The sequence below is a fragment of the Neoarius graeffei genome, chromosome 28, assembly GCF_027579695.1.
Source record: "Neoarius graeffei isolate fNeoGra1 chromosome 28, fNeoGra1.pri, whole genome shotgun sequence".
In the NCBI taxonomy this organism is placed as follows: domain Eukaryota; kingdom Metazoa; phylum Chordata; class Actinopteri; order Siluriformes; family Ariidae; genus Neoarius; species Neoarius graeffei.
Genome location: NC_083596.1, coordinates 20,892,581 through 20,907,970, shown reverse-complemented (window position 1 = coordinate 20,907,970; position 15,390 = coordinate 20,892,581). Strand labels below are relative to the sequence as shown.

The 15,390-nt window shown below is 42.2% G+C and overlaps 1 protein-coding gene across 2 annotated transcripts in view; it reads left to right on the top strand.

Moving 5' to 3' along the window:
- The window catches only part of abcg4a (ATP-binding cassette, sub-family G (WHITE), member 4a), a 54,189-nt gene extending 39,486 nt beyond the window's left edge, over nucleotides 1–14,703 (top strand). The window contains exons 14-15 of one of the 2 annotated variants that reach the window (XM_060913203.1): nucleotides 10,125–10,301; nucleotides 14,511–14,703. In XM_060913203.1, the coding sequence (XP_060769186.1) occupies nucleotides 10,125–10,301; nucleotides 14,511–14,514 (181 nt within the window). In that variant the 3' untranslated portion in view covers nucleotides 14,515–14,703. Of the gene's footprint in view, nucleotides 1–10,124; nucleotides 12,995–14,510 lie in introns of those variants that run through there. The other variant, XM_060913202.1, reaches the window with a different exon arrangement.
- The last annotated feature ends 687 nt before the right edge of the window (nucleotides 14,704–15,390 follow it).

Below are 15,390 nucleotides of genomic sequence, written 5' to 3'. Positions count from 1 at the left end.
GAATGTGGTTTTGTATTGTCTTGTTGAAATATCTCTGGAAAGATGTCGTCTTAAAGGCAGCACATGTTGCTCCAAAATCTCAATGTACTTTTCTGCATTAAAGGAAAACTGAAGGCAAAATTTTTATTATCAAAAGTCTATTTCTCATTTTATTAAATATAGGAATGCATTTTTGATAGCTATTTTGTCACTGCTATAGCAAGTTATGAGTGTTTGAAATATGCTATGTAATATATCAGTCGGCGGCACGGTGGTGTAGTGGTTAGCGCTGTCGCCTCACAGCAAGAAGGTCCGGGTTCGAGCCCCGTGGCCGGCGAGGGCCTTTCTGTGTGGAGTTTGCATGTTCTCCCCATGTCCGCGTGGGTTTCCTCCGGGTGCTCCGGTTTCCCCCACAGTCCAAAGACATGCAGGTTAGGTTAACTGGTGACTCTAAATTGACCGTGGGTGTGAATGGTTGTCTGTGTCTATGTGTCAGCCCTGTGATGACCTGGCGACTTGTCCAGGGTGTACCCCGCCTTTCACCCGTAGTCAGCTGGGATAGGCTCCAGCTTGCCTGCGACCCTGTAGGACAGGATAAAGCGGCTAGAGATAATGAGATGAGATGAATATATCAGTCCATATGTCAAAGCAATGGCCATAAATGAGATTTGTTGAGACCTGTGCGAGACATCGTAGGACGGAAGTAAAATATACAGCAGAAATCGAAGTGACCAACATCTGCCAACGTTGTCAAAAGATGCACGCGCCCTCTTTCAAATGCTGACGTAATCAAGCCTGAAGTTTTGTTTGTTTTGATAGCAATCAGGAAAGTTTGAAAAAAGTAGGCAGTAATCGTCATTTAAACTCGTTTTTGTGCAATATTTTGTTTGGAAAACAATTTTTAAAATGGCGGCACTGACACCTGGCTGACACTTGATGTTTCAAGTCTCGCACAAGTCTCGTGAAGACCGCACAGATAAGTGACGCCTGCCGTGGACCAAATGAACTAAATTCAACATGGCTAAAAACCGAATAAGTATAATATTTAATTGCAATTAGTTGCCAATACCAGTCATGATATAAGGTTACTAAAATTGAAAACGTAATTGAATAACACGTTAATTAAGAAATAAAGCAAGTTTAAAAATGACTTCAGTTCCCCTTTAATGCTGCCATCACAGAAGTGTAAGTTACCTTTGCCAAGAGCACTGACACAACCCCATATCATGACAGACCCTGGCTTTTGCATTTGTTGCTGGTAACAGTTTGGATGGTTCTTTTCGTTTTTGGTCTGGAGCACACGGCATCCATTTCTTCAAAAAATAGGCCTGGAATACTGATTCATCTGATCACAATACACGCTTCCACTGTGTGATGGTCCATCCCAGATGCCTCAGAGCCCAGAGAAGTCGATGGCGCTTCTGGACACAGTTAACATAAGGCTTCCTTTTTGCACAGTAAAGTTTTAACTGCCATTTGTGGATGTAACTCCATATCATCATGCTTGACAAAGGTTTCCCAAAGTAATCCCGAGCCCATGTGGTTATATCAACTATAGATGAATGACATTTCTTGATGCAGTGCTGTCTGAGGGATCTGAGCTCATGGGTGTTCAGCTTAGGCTTGTGCCCTTGCCCTTTATGCACTGAAATACCTCCAGATTCCTTGAACTGTTTAATTTTATTTTCCCTCTGTTTTTTAATTTAATTTTCTATTTGTTAAATTTTTTTGTGTTTGTGTAGTTTGATGTTTGTTCTTGTTTAAGTGTTTTTGTCTGCCGGTTGTGGTGTAGCTCTGGATCCAGTTTTGGGTGTCAGTTCCCGCCAGGCCTTGGTTCGCCATGGGTGATGCCTGTGCTCCTAGCTATGGACTGCAGTGAGCTCGTTGTTCATTTTAACATCGTGGTTGTCCAGCGCTCTGTGCTTTAATGCTTGGCATGGTGTTCCGAGCGATATTGCTCGGTGGCATCACGGTGGCTGTGCAGGCGGTTTGGGACGTACCGGCGCTCTGCATGGCGGTGCTTCTGTGCTCGCTTTGTGGCTCCATGGCGTGGTGTTCTGAGTGATGTTGCCGGCGGTGTCCCGGCGGCTGTGCTGGCGGTGTGGGACTTGTTTTCATGCGTCTTTTGGTGGGACTGTGGCTGCTACACCATTGGAATGACATCCTGGCCTCTATTTGGTGGACTTACTTGCTTACTTACTTACTTACTTAATTTATTTATTTATTTATAACTGTAAAGCGATCTTGGGTTTTGTGAAAGGCGCTACATAAATTGAACTTATTATTATTATTGGGCGGCATGGTGGTGTAGTAGTTAGTGCTGTCGCCTCACAGCAAGAAGGTCCGGGTTTGAGCCCCGTGGCCGGCGAGGGCCTTTCTGTGTGGAGTTTGCATGTTCTCCCCGTGTCCGCGTGGGTTTCCTCCGGGTGCTCCGGTTTCCCCCACAGTCCAAAGACATGCAGGTTAGGTTAACTGGTGACTCTAAATTGACCGTAGGTGTGAATGTGAGTGTGAATGGTTGTCTGTGTCTATGTGTCAGCCCTGTGATGACCTGGCGACTTGTCCAGGGTGTACCCCGCCTTTCGCCCGTAGTCAGCTGGGATAGGCTCCAGCTTGCCTGCGACCCTGTAGAACAGGATAAAGCGGCTAGAGATAATGAGATGAGATTATTATTATTATTATTATTATTAATGATATTATGCACCATAGCGGGTGAAATATCCAAATCTCTTCCTATCTTTCTTTGAGGAACATTGTTTTTAAACAGTTCAATAATTTTGTCATGCATTTGGTGACAAACTGGAGATCCTCAGCCCATCTTTGCTCCTCAAAGACCAGGCCTTTCCTGGATACTGATTTTGTACCAAATCATGATTACAATCACATGTTGACATCACCTGTTTCAAATCACATCATTATTTAATTGTTTTAACTCACTACTAGCCCTAACTTTCTCCTGTGTTGCATGCCTGAAACGCAGGAATGGATGAATATTAACAAATGAAATGAAGTTGACCAGACAAAACATGAAATATCTTGGGTTCATACCGCCTGCAATGAATTTATTTGCGTTTTCTATATTGTCCCAACTTTTTCTGATTCGGGGTTTTAAGTGTAAATGTTAGATATAAATATAAATGTTAAACAGAAATGTAAATTTCAAATATAAATCCGTCCATTTTCTGTACTGTGAGTCATGGGTGAGCTGGAGTCAATCCCAGGTAACCCAGTTGACCTTTTCCATATATGTTTGGACTGTGGGAGAAAGCCAGAGCACCCAGAGGAAGCCCATGCAGGCATGAGGAGAACCTGCAAACTCCATACAGAAAGGCTCCAGTTAACCGGCAGGTTTGAACCCAGAACCTGTTTGTTGTGAGGTGGTAGTGATAATCACTGCAACACAATGCCCCTTAAATGTAAAGATAGCACTAAAGTTATTTGTTCTTTTGTTCTCGCCTTTCTCTGCACACCACCCTCTTGGAGTGTGTATCATGGGCAAACAGAGTGCTGCTAGGGTTGCCAGATTTACACCAAAGTGTTCTAGTTTTGGAATAAAGTTGAAAATATGAAAAGCAAGTCCACTGATGGCATTTTTGGGATGATTTAAAAACAGTCTCTAGCTGCTAAGATCTTGTTTTAACGCACATATTTGGACTTAAAAAGCATGTCCATTTTTACTTTCATTAGTGAATGCTCTAGCTAGCTAGCTGTATGTTTATCGTTGCTATACAATGTCCAAATTAGTGTCCATCTCTTGAGAAAGAGACTCAGAAATCTGAAACTATACTATTGTGGATACTTTAATGATCCTGAATTAGCCCAAAAATACAATCAGTGGACCTATTCTCACATCTTCAACTGTGTTCCAAATGTGGCACAACATGGTATAAACCTGGCAACCCTGCTGGTGCTGTTTTCCTGTGAGAGGTGGGGTCAATTACCGTGTGAATAAAACATTTAAGTTCTCCATTTACATATAAGATTTATATTTAATATATACATTTAATATTTACATTTATATTTAAAATTTAAGGCGGCACGGTGGTGTAGTGGTTAGCACTGTCACCTTATAGCAAGAAGGTTCTGGGTTTGAAACCAGTGGCTGTCGGGGGCCTTTCTATGTGGAGTTTGCATGTTCTTCCCGTGTCTGCGTCGGTTTCCTCCGGGTGCTATGGTTTCCCCCAAAGACATGCAGGTTAGGCTAATTGGTGGCTCTAAATTGACCGTAGGTGTGAATGTGAGTGTGAATGGTTGTCTGTGTCTATGTGTCAGCCCTGCGATGACGTGGCGACTTGTCCAGGGTGTACCCCGCCTCTCGCCCATAGTCAGCTGGGATAGGCTCCAGCTTGCCCGCGACCCTGCACAGAAAAAGCGGTTATGGATAATGGATGGATTTAACATTTCTGTTTATTTTTACAAGTTATATATAACTTTTACATTGTAATATGTGCTCTGAAGCTATTATTTGACACAAGTTGCAATATAAATGTATCAGAATGGCCCAGAATGTTAAAAAAAAAGTAAGAGAGAAAAGAGTATTCAAGGTTTTACTTTTCAACTTTTTTATTCAGTTCAGTTCCACAAATACAGCTAGTGCAAAAATTTAAAAAAACATTCAATCAAAACTCAAATTCTCTTGACTGGACCAATAAATGCCTAATGACCCTAACCCATAACTACGTCATCGCTTGTTTACCGCAATGCATTTTGGGTGATACCCAGGGTCAGCGCTGCTATATTGTTTACTTTCGCCTTTGTTAAACACTGCATTGTTCTGTCTAACCGGTTTTAACTGTGCCTAAAGTGAACTGCTGTGTGCCTTACTGCGTCTCCACAACAAAGAGAACACCTCATTTGAGCTTTTATCAGCTGCCAGTCGAGGAGAAGAGAAGAAAGAAATGGATAAGTTTAATTCACAACAAAAACTTTTGTACTGAATCGAAATGGACACGTGTTTGTAGCTTACATTTCTCTAGTGGGAAAAAGGCGTACTTAAACTGTGACCCAGCAATATTTCCATGGTCTGTGGAACGGCCTTTGATTATAGATAATTATAACAATCAACACTGTTCATTGTCTGAAACTAGTCATATTCCAAAGCTTGTAAAACAAAAGCAGCGTTCTTCGGCCTTTGCCTCTAGACGTACCAAAGCACTCGGCAGCTGAACGAGCCTGTTGGCCCGTTAAAACTCCCAAACCACGAAGAGTTCTCTTTCGGGTGTGTATAATGTTCAGTGTACCTCACTAGCGGCATTTATTGAAGTAAATGCATTTATCCATCTCGATCGGGATCATCCCCTTATTCGTGGTGAGGCGGTTTGCGTGTCCCAATGACCCCTAGGAGTTATGCTGACTGGAGTCCTAGACTCCTGACAGGGTCACCCATGTTGGACAGGTCGAAGGGTAGGGGCCAGACAAAGAATGATCCCCTGGTCCTCCAGGTTGGGGGTTGGGCTGTGGGCTGATAACCCACTCCTGTAAAATACATGTATTACAGAAACCAGAAGTAAAACTGATTCACCAGAAGGGAACACCACCATGACTGTACCTCATAGTAGATGCACAATGATGCACGGGAGCCAAAGCCGAAAGGACGCACCCGGGCTGATAGGGTCATTGGTGCACCCGAAACACACCATAAAGATAGGAAACTGGAATGTGCGCACGTTGTATAGAGCTGGAAATCTTGCCCAAGCGGCAAGGGAAATGAGTAAGAGAGGAATAGCTATCATGGGAATTAGTGAAACACATTGGACTGGACAAGGGAAAGTACAGCTAGCAGATGGAGAGACAATTATCTACTCCGGAAGAGATGACGATATCCACAGAGCTGGGGTAGGTATACTTATGTCCAAAGAGGCAACAGGAGCCCTTATGGAATGGACTCCAATTTGCGAGAGGATGATCCAAGCCAGATTCCAATCAAGGCACATCAAACTGATGATCATACATGTTTACGCACCAACTGAAGACGCAGAGGAAGAAATCAAAGACGAGTTCTACTCAAGATTACAAGATGTGCTGAATAAGAGGAACGCCCATGATATGTTGATTGTCACAGGGGACATGAATGCCAAAGTTGGAGAACAAAATGTGAATTATGAAAGAGTCATGGGTAATCACGGACTAGGAGTGCAGAACGAAAACGGAACAAGACTGCGATATGTGCACCGTGAACGAGCTAGTTATTACTGGAACATTATTCCCACATAAATCCATCCACAAAGCAACATGGATTTCGCCAGATAGAATGACCAAAAACCAAATTGACCATGTTCTAATTAGTAAGCGATTTAGGAACTCAGTAAAAGATAGAAGGGTTTACAGGTCTGCAGACTTGGGAAGTGATCACTATCTTGTATGTACAGCAGTCAAGCTTAGGTTAAGGAGACCTCCGAGGCAAAAGACCATCAGCAGAGTAAAGTACTATACATCCAAACTGAGCAATAAAGACGTACTTAAGGAATTTAACATTACCTTGAAGAACAGGTACCAAGCCTTACAACAAGAAGAGGAGGAGCGAGAAGACCAATGCGAAGTAGAAAGGGATTTTGAAGTTTTGAGAAAAGCATACACAGAAGTTGCAGATGCTGTACTAGGCAGGCCCTGAAGAAAGAAGAAACCGTGGATTAGCGAGTCATCATGGTGGCTAGTTGACCAATGGGAAGCTAGTAATAAGAAGATCTTAAGTACTTGTTCAGAAAGAGTGAAGAGGCAACTAAGGGCAAAATATGTAGAAGAGAACAGAGAGGTGAAAAGGAGCATTAAGGCGGATAAGAGGAGATGGTTGGACAAAATTGCAAGCCAAGCTGAAGAGGCTGCGCGAAGTCAACATACCTGTATGAAGACACTGTGTGGACTCACAAAGTCCTTGTGCAATGAAAGACCTAAGCAAAGTGCAACAGTAATGGATAAAAATAGAAACCTTCTCAGCAAGAGAAAAGACATACAGGAAAGATGGACAGAACACTTTAAAGAAGTACTGAACAGAGAAACACCAGAGAATCCGATAACCATCGATGATGATGAAAGTTTTGATTTAGAGGACGTAATTCAGGATATAGCAGTCAACGAACCAACTTTAGGCGAGGTGGAAGAAGCAGTTAAAAAGCTGAAGAGTGGGAAAGCACCAGGTATTGATGACATAACAGCGGAATTACTGAAGACAAACGTGGAGTTTTTGGCAGGCAAAATACAAGAGCTACTGTCGAAGGTGTGGAAGTTTGAGGTTATCCCAGAGGCTTGGAAAAAAGGATTGATCATAAAGCTGCCGAAAAAGGGTAACCTGAAAGATTGTAAGAACTCAAGAGGCATAACTCTGTTGTCTGTCACTGGGAAGATACTGGGGAGACTTGTCATTGACAGAGTGAGGAATGGAGTTGATGAAAGACTTAGGAAGGAACAGGCGGGCTATAGGCGAGGAAGAGGAACTACAGACCAAGTCTTCATTCTAAGGAACATCATCGAACAGGTGAACGAGTGGCAGGCGACCCTATATGTGAACTTTATAGACTTCGAGAAAGCTTTCGATTCTGTTCACCGCGAGAGTTTATGGATCATAATGCAGAAAAACAGAATTCCCGAGAAGATAGTGAGGATTGTGAAATTGTTTTATGAAGCTTTTCAGTGTGCCATAGAAGACCACGGAGAAAGAGGCGAGTGGTTTGATATCAAGACAGGGGTTAAGCAGGGCTGTAATATGTCAGGATTCCTATTCTTGATCATTACGGACTGGATCATGAGAAAGACTGTTGGTAACGGAGAGTTTGGAATAAGATGGAAGCTAACATCAAAACTAGATGACCTAGATTTTGCAGACGATGTAGCATTACTATCATCTACAAAACAACATATTCAAAACAAAACCACCAGAATGAAAGAGGCAGCCAAACGGGTCGGGCTTAGAATCAACCTGGGAAAGACAAAAGTTCTAAAAATTAATGTGAAGAACCAGACAAGAATTACAGTTGATGGACAGGACATCGAAGAAGTCGAAGAATTCACGTATCTTGGAGCAAAAGTTTGCAAAGAGGGAGACGGAATGGAAGATTTACAGAACAGACTGTCAAAAGCAAGGGGTATGTTTGTCAGGCTTAAGAGAATTTGGAACACAAATAGCATTTCAAGGAAAACCAAGCTGAGACTGTACAATACCCTGGTGTTACCCATCCTGCTCTATGGATGCGAGACCTGGAAAATGAACAAAGGTGATGACAAATTAGTCGATGTTTTTCACAACAAGTGTCTTCGCAAAATCCTCCGTGTCCAATGGAACGATCATGTTAGGACTGAGGACCTGCTTGAAAGAGCTGAAATGAAACCTCTGAGTACGGAAGTAAAGATCAGGAGATGGAAGATGATTGGCCATATCTTACAACAGGATCAAGACAGTGACTGTAATGTGGCATTGACATGGGCACCGGAGGGAAAAAGAAAGAGGGGGAGACCAAAGACAACGTGGAGGAGAACTGTGGAAAAGGAGAGGAGAGATGGTGGCTGGCGCTCATGGAGAGAGGTACGAGTAGAAGCGGCTGACAGAAAGAGGTGGAGAAGTTCTGTGGAGGCCCTATGTACCACGAGGCACTCGGAGGATAGGTGAAGGTGAAGGTGAAATGCATTTATACTGAACATGATACGGAAGCTCAGTGGGTTTCCAAAGATTTTTTGTAACGTTTCCTGATATCAAGTTTTATTTAACTAATCACTCATTTATAAATGTCTTGATGCTGTTCATCTGGGCCCGGGATCACGAAGCAATCTTAGACTTAAGTCAACAGTTGATTTTTCATAATAGTTTCCCTTACTGCATCTGTAGCTTTCATTGTACTGGATCAAAATTAAGTACAAGGTTAAGATTTCATTAGAACAAAGCTTCTTAGAAAATGGTAAGGAATAACTGAAGATTAAAAGAAACAAATTTAGACTTCGTGATCCCGGGGCCTGTAGTCCAGGAGTGTAAAAATAAATAAATAAATAAATAAATAAGAAAAATCATTGTCTTCTATGACAGAGCATGGCAAAATTGCTCCTCTCACATCACTCTCATTTCATCATCTCTAGCCGCTTTATCCTGTTCTACAGGGTCGCAGGCAAGCTGGAGCCTATCCCAGCTGACTACGGGCGAAAGGCGGGGTACACCCTGGACAAGTCGCCAGGTCATCACAGGGCCGACACATAGACACATAACCATTCACACCTACGGTCAATTTAGAGTCACCAGTTAACCTAACCTGCATGTCTTTGGACTGTGGAGGAAACCGGAGCACCCGGAGGAAACCCACGCGGACACGGGGAGAACATGCGAACTCTGCACAGAAAGGTCCTCGCTGGCCACGGGGCTCGAACCCGGACCTTCTGGCTGTGAGGCGACAGTGCTAACCACTACACCACCGTGCCGCCCCACATCACTCTCATGTAAAATTAATCTGACATCCACTATATTGCTCAACTGCTGACCCCGGCTATCCCCCGTAATGCATTGCGGTAAACAAGTGATGACTTAGTTATACTTGGGGTCTATTGCAAAGTCTGTACTTTGTGTTAAATATGGGATAAAACATGACTGGGCGTACTGTCATAGGAAACCCGTCAACGACAGGGTACTGTGTCATGACCCAGTGCAAAGCGGAGTGTCATTACAACCTCAAACAGATTATTTTCCTGAAATGGCAAGGTGTTTTATCCCTCTTATGCCACAGCCATTTGCTATCAATTAATTGCTAACACTTTAGTTCTTAAAAAAATGACGTTTTATCTGTTTATAGTTACATATGAATGTCTACCAAACAAGTGAGTACTGTTATCAGTTACATTATAACAACTAAAACAGTCATTCCCTCACCAGCCTCTCTTTTTATTTCTTCTTTTTAAAAATTAATAAGACAAAAAAAAAATGCAGCGGGTGACAGAGAAACTGCAAAGCCCTTCATCCTGAAGTCTTTCCAGTGTCAGAAAACTGAAAGGAACAGCCTTTACCTCTGACTATTACAGAGTGCTCATACTCCTTACACAACTGATAAATAAACATCTCCTCAGAGGACACTGAGCTGTTCTGTTTCAGAAGGTTTAGATGAATTTTCTGTCATATCAGAATCACGAATTCCACAGAGCTATTTCATAATGCAGTTTAAATCTTGCTTCGACAGGTACGGCTTTGAGGGTGTGATCCTATCGATTTATGGGATGAACCGAACAGACTTGGAGTGCCCAGGCATTGTCTGTAAGTTCCAGAAGCCTGAAGAGGTGCTGCAGCTGCTGGACGTAGAAGACGCAAAGCTCTACGTGGACTTCATAGTGTTAGGGGTTTTCTTCCTCATTCTTCGGTTAGCCACTTATCTTGTGCTGCGATACAAAATCAAGTCCGAACGTTAGGGCTTGACATCAGCTACTACACTTGTTTTAATTTGACACACATTGACGTTATGTTTTGGATCACAGTTAGTCTATGTTGTGGAGGCAAACCTGTGCAATGTTCTCCAAACTCTTTGTTCAAGGATGCAAATGGATTTTTTTTTTCAAATTGACACTCCTTTTAAGATTTCAGTTCCTTTCAATTAGATAATCAGGTGTGACAGCACAGGGTCAATAGTGCCAGTGGAAAGCTTGGTAGTTTTGTTTTTTTTAAATGCTTATTTAAGTTTTCCAATCTTATTTCATGCAGCGTTCTTGTATTAGATACAGTATAAAATGATGACCAAACTTTTATTATAAATAAGAAGCATGAAGGTTGGTGAATGAAGTTGGAGCTACAGAGCAGCAACTGTCCCAACTGACAATCTCTCACTTGCCCTGTATCTGGTATACGCCCTGTATCACTCTCCTAATGTGAACAGGCTTAAATACGTACAAGACTGTATATGAGCAAGTGCCTGCCAAACAGCCAAAAAAAAGAAAAGAAAAAAAGACAAACCCTTCCACCATTCCACTCAATATTTTTCTGTTGGCTCAGTTTCCAAATTGTACTTTTGGAGTAACTGAATAATTGCAAGAACTGATTTCACATGACAAACACAAACAGAGTTGTCTTGCGCTATTACTTTATTGCCCTTGGTCTGGAAAGTCGTATCAGCATACCGATGAGACCGTATTTGTCATTTCAACTAAGTCCTTCTTGGACATATTACGCAGCACTCTCTCACTTTGACCTACTGAAGTACATCTAATAAAACAAGGGACGATGGATCTACATTAGTTAGATCTGCTTTCCATAGATCTAAGGAACGACAGCACGTGCTTTTCATGTGAGCTACCTTCGAATGGGAACAGGGAAATGGGTTACTGGATGAACTCAAATGAAAAACAAGTTCTGTCACATTTTATAACTTCTGTACTTTTAATTCCCTTTCCAAAAGTGAAGGAGATAAGTTGATCTTATACTTTTTAATTTTTTCCCCCCCCTAAATCCATCTTAACGGATTACTGGACACTGCGTGTAATCCTGTTTTACTATGAAAAACATGAGCCGCTGCTACGCTGAACATGATGCTAAAGAAATGATTGTGAATGCAAATTTGGAATAAAGAGCTTGAACTTAATTTTGGAAAAAGGAAGCCAGTCTCACCATCTCAATGGAAACATCTTGACCAATTAAGAAGCTCTACTGTGAGCTTTCCTGTCTGGATGGAAGAAATGGAAGAGGAAGCAGTGCATTCCTACCCTTTCCTTTACCGTACGAGAAAATGCGTGTCCTGCTAGAGTTGGAACCCAACCCTTGGATCTGCTTTGTTTGAAACTGTTCGCTCGACTCTAATAACTGGAGGTCATGTAAACTACTCAGTATCATTTCTGCCATCAGCTCTGCTGTCAGCTGACCATGTGTTATCAAAATGCTGGATGGACAGACTGTGCCACCTTATGGCTTACTGTATACTGCTTGATGGACTTTAATGCCTATTTATGAGCACCTCCCTGTACTTAAATGTGTAACTGCTTACTTTATTCAGTCTCTTCAATACTGCAATGCAATGCAAATGTCTTACTCGATGATGGACATGATGTGGCTCTGGTTCATGCTATGTGTTATGTCTGCTAATATACTGTACGTAATTATAATAACCTGAGTATATATACACACACAACAAATGTAGATGTGCAATGCTGATCTTTTTATTTGAGATTAATTTGTATTTAGTTTTATTTTTATATGACTATAACGTGCAGTGCTAGAGATGGATGTGAAAATGTAACACGCATGGTGACTTCGGAATCAAATACATATAGGAATTTATGTTACTCATGAATTATTTCCACGACATACTTCAGACATTTTTTTTTTTTTACTAACTAGACTGTTCTTTTTTGGGGGGTTGTTTGGGTAATTATTTTAGCCATATTCTAATCAGAGTATGCTGTCATTCCCATGAGTAAATTGGATATATTGAAACAAGTGGTATGGAAATAATCAGAAGGAGACGAACAGGAAGGAGACAGCATTAGACCATTAGTGCTCGCACTGAGTTCTGCTGAACGCACACATATGACTTACTGTAAAGTGATGATTGCTTTTGTCCTAGTACAATCTCTACATGCTGCTGCCTCAACACACAGCTTTAAGGATAGACTCCGAGGGTCATTGTGCAATAAAAGTGTGAGGGAGAAACCGGTAATTCAAGATCATAGTCAGTGGCGTGCACAGACATTTTTGGGGGCAAGTGCTCTGGGGGGGAAAAAGGGCACTTTTTTGCGCATGTGGAACACCTTATTATAAAAGTCTGAGATTTAACCCTCCTCTTGTGTTCGGGTCGCCACTGACCCGTTTTAGTTTTTAAAGGTGTAAAACAACCACTTAATGTTAATTTATTACATCAAGGCTTTTTGACTTTGCCAGGAATCTCTAGTTGAACAAAATAGAAAACGAAATTGGGGGCGGCACGGTGGTGTAGTGGTTAGCGCTGTCGCCTCACAGCAAGAAGGTCCGGATTCGATCCCCATGGCCGGCGAGGGCCTTTCTGTGCGGAGTTTGCATGTTCTCCCCGTGTCCGCGTGGGTTTCCTCCGGGTGCTCCGGTTTCCCCCACAGTCCAAAGACATGCAGGTTAGGTTAACTGGTGACTCTAAATTGAGCGTAGGTGTGAATGTGAGTGTGAATGGTTGTCTGTGTCTATGTGTCAGCCCTGTGATGACCTGGCGACTTGTCCAGGGTGTACCCCGCCTTTCGCCCGTAGTCAGCTGGGATAGGCTGCAGCTTGCCTGTGACCCTGTAGAACAGGATAAAGCGGCTAGAGATAATGAGATGAGATGAGATGAGAAAAAGAAATTTTTGTTTTCCTAAATCCGAAAATGATATAGCAAAAAATATAATACTTATGTGCAGTTGTTTCTGTATGCGACGGGCTACTTCACGACAAAATAATTACAGCTTGGGCTTAGAGGGCAAACAATACATTTTCACTTGATTCACGTGTTACCTGGCTGGTGGGGCAGGGGAAGAGCTGACTGACTGCCCGATGTGTTGTCTGCGCTACGACAAGGCCGTGGCTTCCAGGACGCTATGCTGCTGCAACCTCACATTGAATGCACTGCACGCTTGTTCACGTGACAGAGCAAGAGAGACAGAGGTCCGGTGTGTGTGCGGAGGGGGCACACATCGGGACATTATTTTCACACACGCTTTTAATGCCACGGCTTTTCTAAAAGATCATGTCGACATTGGCCTCAGTAAACTGTAAAAAAAAAAAAAATTCAAAAGGGCACTTTTTTGGACAGAGGGCAGAGGGGCAGGTGCTTGAGCACCACCTCGTGTCTATCTGTGCACGCCACTGATCATAGTGCACATACAAGATTAGGTTTGCCTTTTTTTTTGTCATATAGATTTGACTGAGTATGCCTAGGTCTGAATGAAAATGATGCTTTAGAAATGGGATTGCACCTTCAACAGATATAATAGCAGCCAGGTGTATGTAAAATGAGTACTCGTTATTGTAAGGGTGCCAGTCGACTAACAGATTACTCTCTTCCCTTATCTTTATCGTTAATGAGAAGGGCTGAAGAGCCAGAAGTGGCCCCTCACTGGAAATGTAGTAAGAGATTAAAGAATACAGTGTTTAATGTCTGTAGAATAGAGAGTTGGGTAAAACCTGATTCTAATAGCAATAGTATTGTTCTGTGCCTAGTGCGTGTTATATCTTCTTCTTCAATATATCATGGTATTTCCAGTGATTCCAGAGTCTGCCATTTCTATATGATAACATTGTATTTCAAGATCTGCAATGTCTCTCACACACACACACGTCCAATAACAGGTTCATAACAAAAGATGCCTTCATGGCAAATCATTTCTAATATGTCAATCATATCATATGTCTGGACAGATACATCGTTAATGCATTTATTTCTGTTCTTTGCTGCAGCAACACTACGTCAGTGTATTTTTTTTTTTTGCCGATGCAATGTGCATGCCATGAAAAATACATGAAAATATACAATGTCTTAAAAATTCTCTTCAGTCAGAAAGATATTCAGCTGACCACTGCAATATGGGAATTAAAAAATAATAATAATAATAATAATAATAATTGTATTTTGGTTTTGTAGGTGAGAGCCATTCTGGTTTGGGATGGCTTGCACAGCTGATTGTGAAAACAGCATGCACAGAAAAGAAGATTTCTCACATTTGTTTCCCGACTGTTTTTCTTTGTTTTATTCTGTTCTGTTTGTCTCATCAGAAATGCAAGTTATATATACTGGACTCTGTTCAAATTATTACAATAAATGCATTTATATATTATCTACACTTGTTTGTTGTGGATCATTGGACTGTCACATCCATTATCCGTAACCACTTATCCTGTGCAGGGTCACAGACAAATCGGAGCCTATCCCAGCTGACTATGGGCGAGAGGCGGGGTACACCCTGGACAATTCAATTTGCCAGATCATCGCACAGCTGACACAGAGACAAACAACCATTCACACTCACACCTACGGTCATGGGCGCCGCCGGGGGGGAAAGGTTAGAACAATTCTAGGGGCCCAGCACTGCCATGGGGCCCTTTAAGGGGCTGATAATATGCTTTTAATGATTTTAATAAGACTTTTGAAATAACGACAATGCAATATTCCATCTGGTAAAATGAGCTAATTGAACAAGGTTGTCTATTTCTTGAGTTCTTCAACATATTGTCATTTAACCCTCCCCCTTTTGCGAAATGGTACGGTCCAGTTCTGGTAGAAGCGCGATGCGTTAAATCTGTGTGCTGATCAGTGCAACGCTACTTGCTGCTGTGTCGCGGTGCAGCAGCCAGCCAGCCAGCAGTGGAGTGTGTATAGTCTATGATCGCTAAATATGAAGAGTGGCTGTCAAAAACGTAAAGAAAGGCAGCTGAAAGCTGAGAGGGACCGGAGAGGCAGGCAACTGGTCACTCAGTTTTTCCCAAAGAAAGGTAGCTATCGCTCACGTGTGTTCAAAATATTA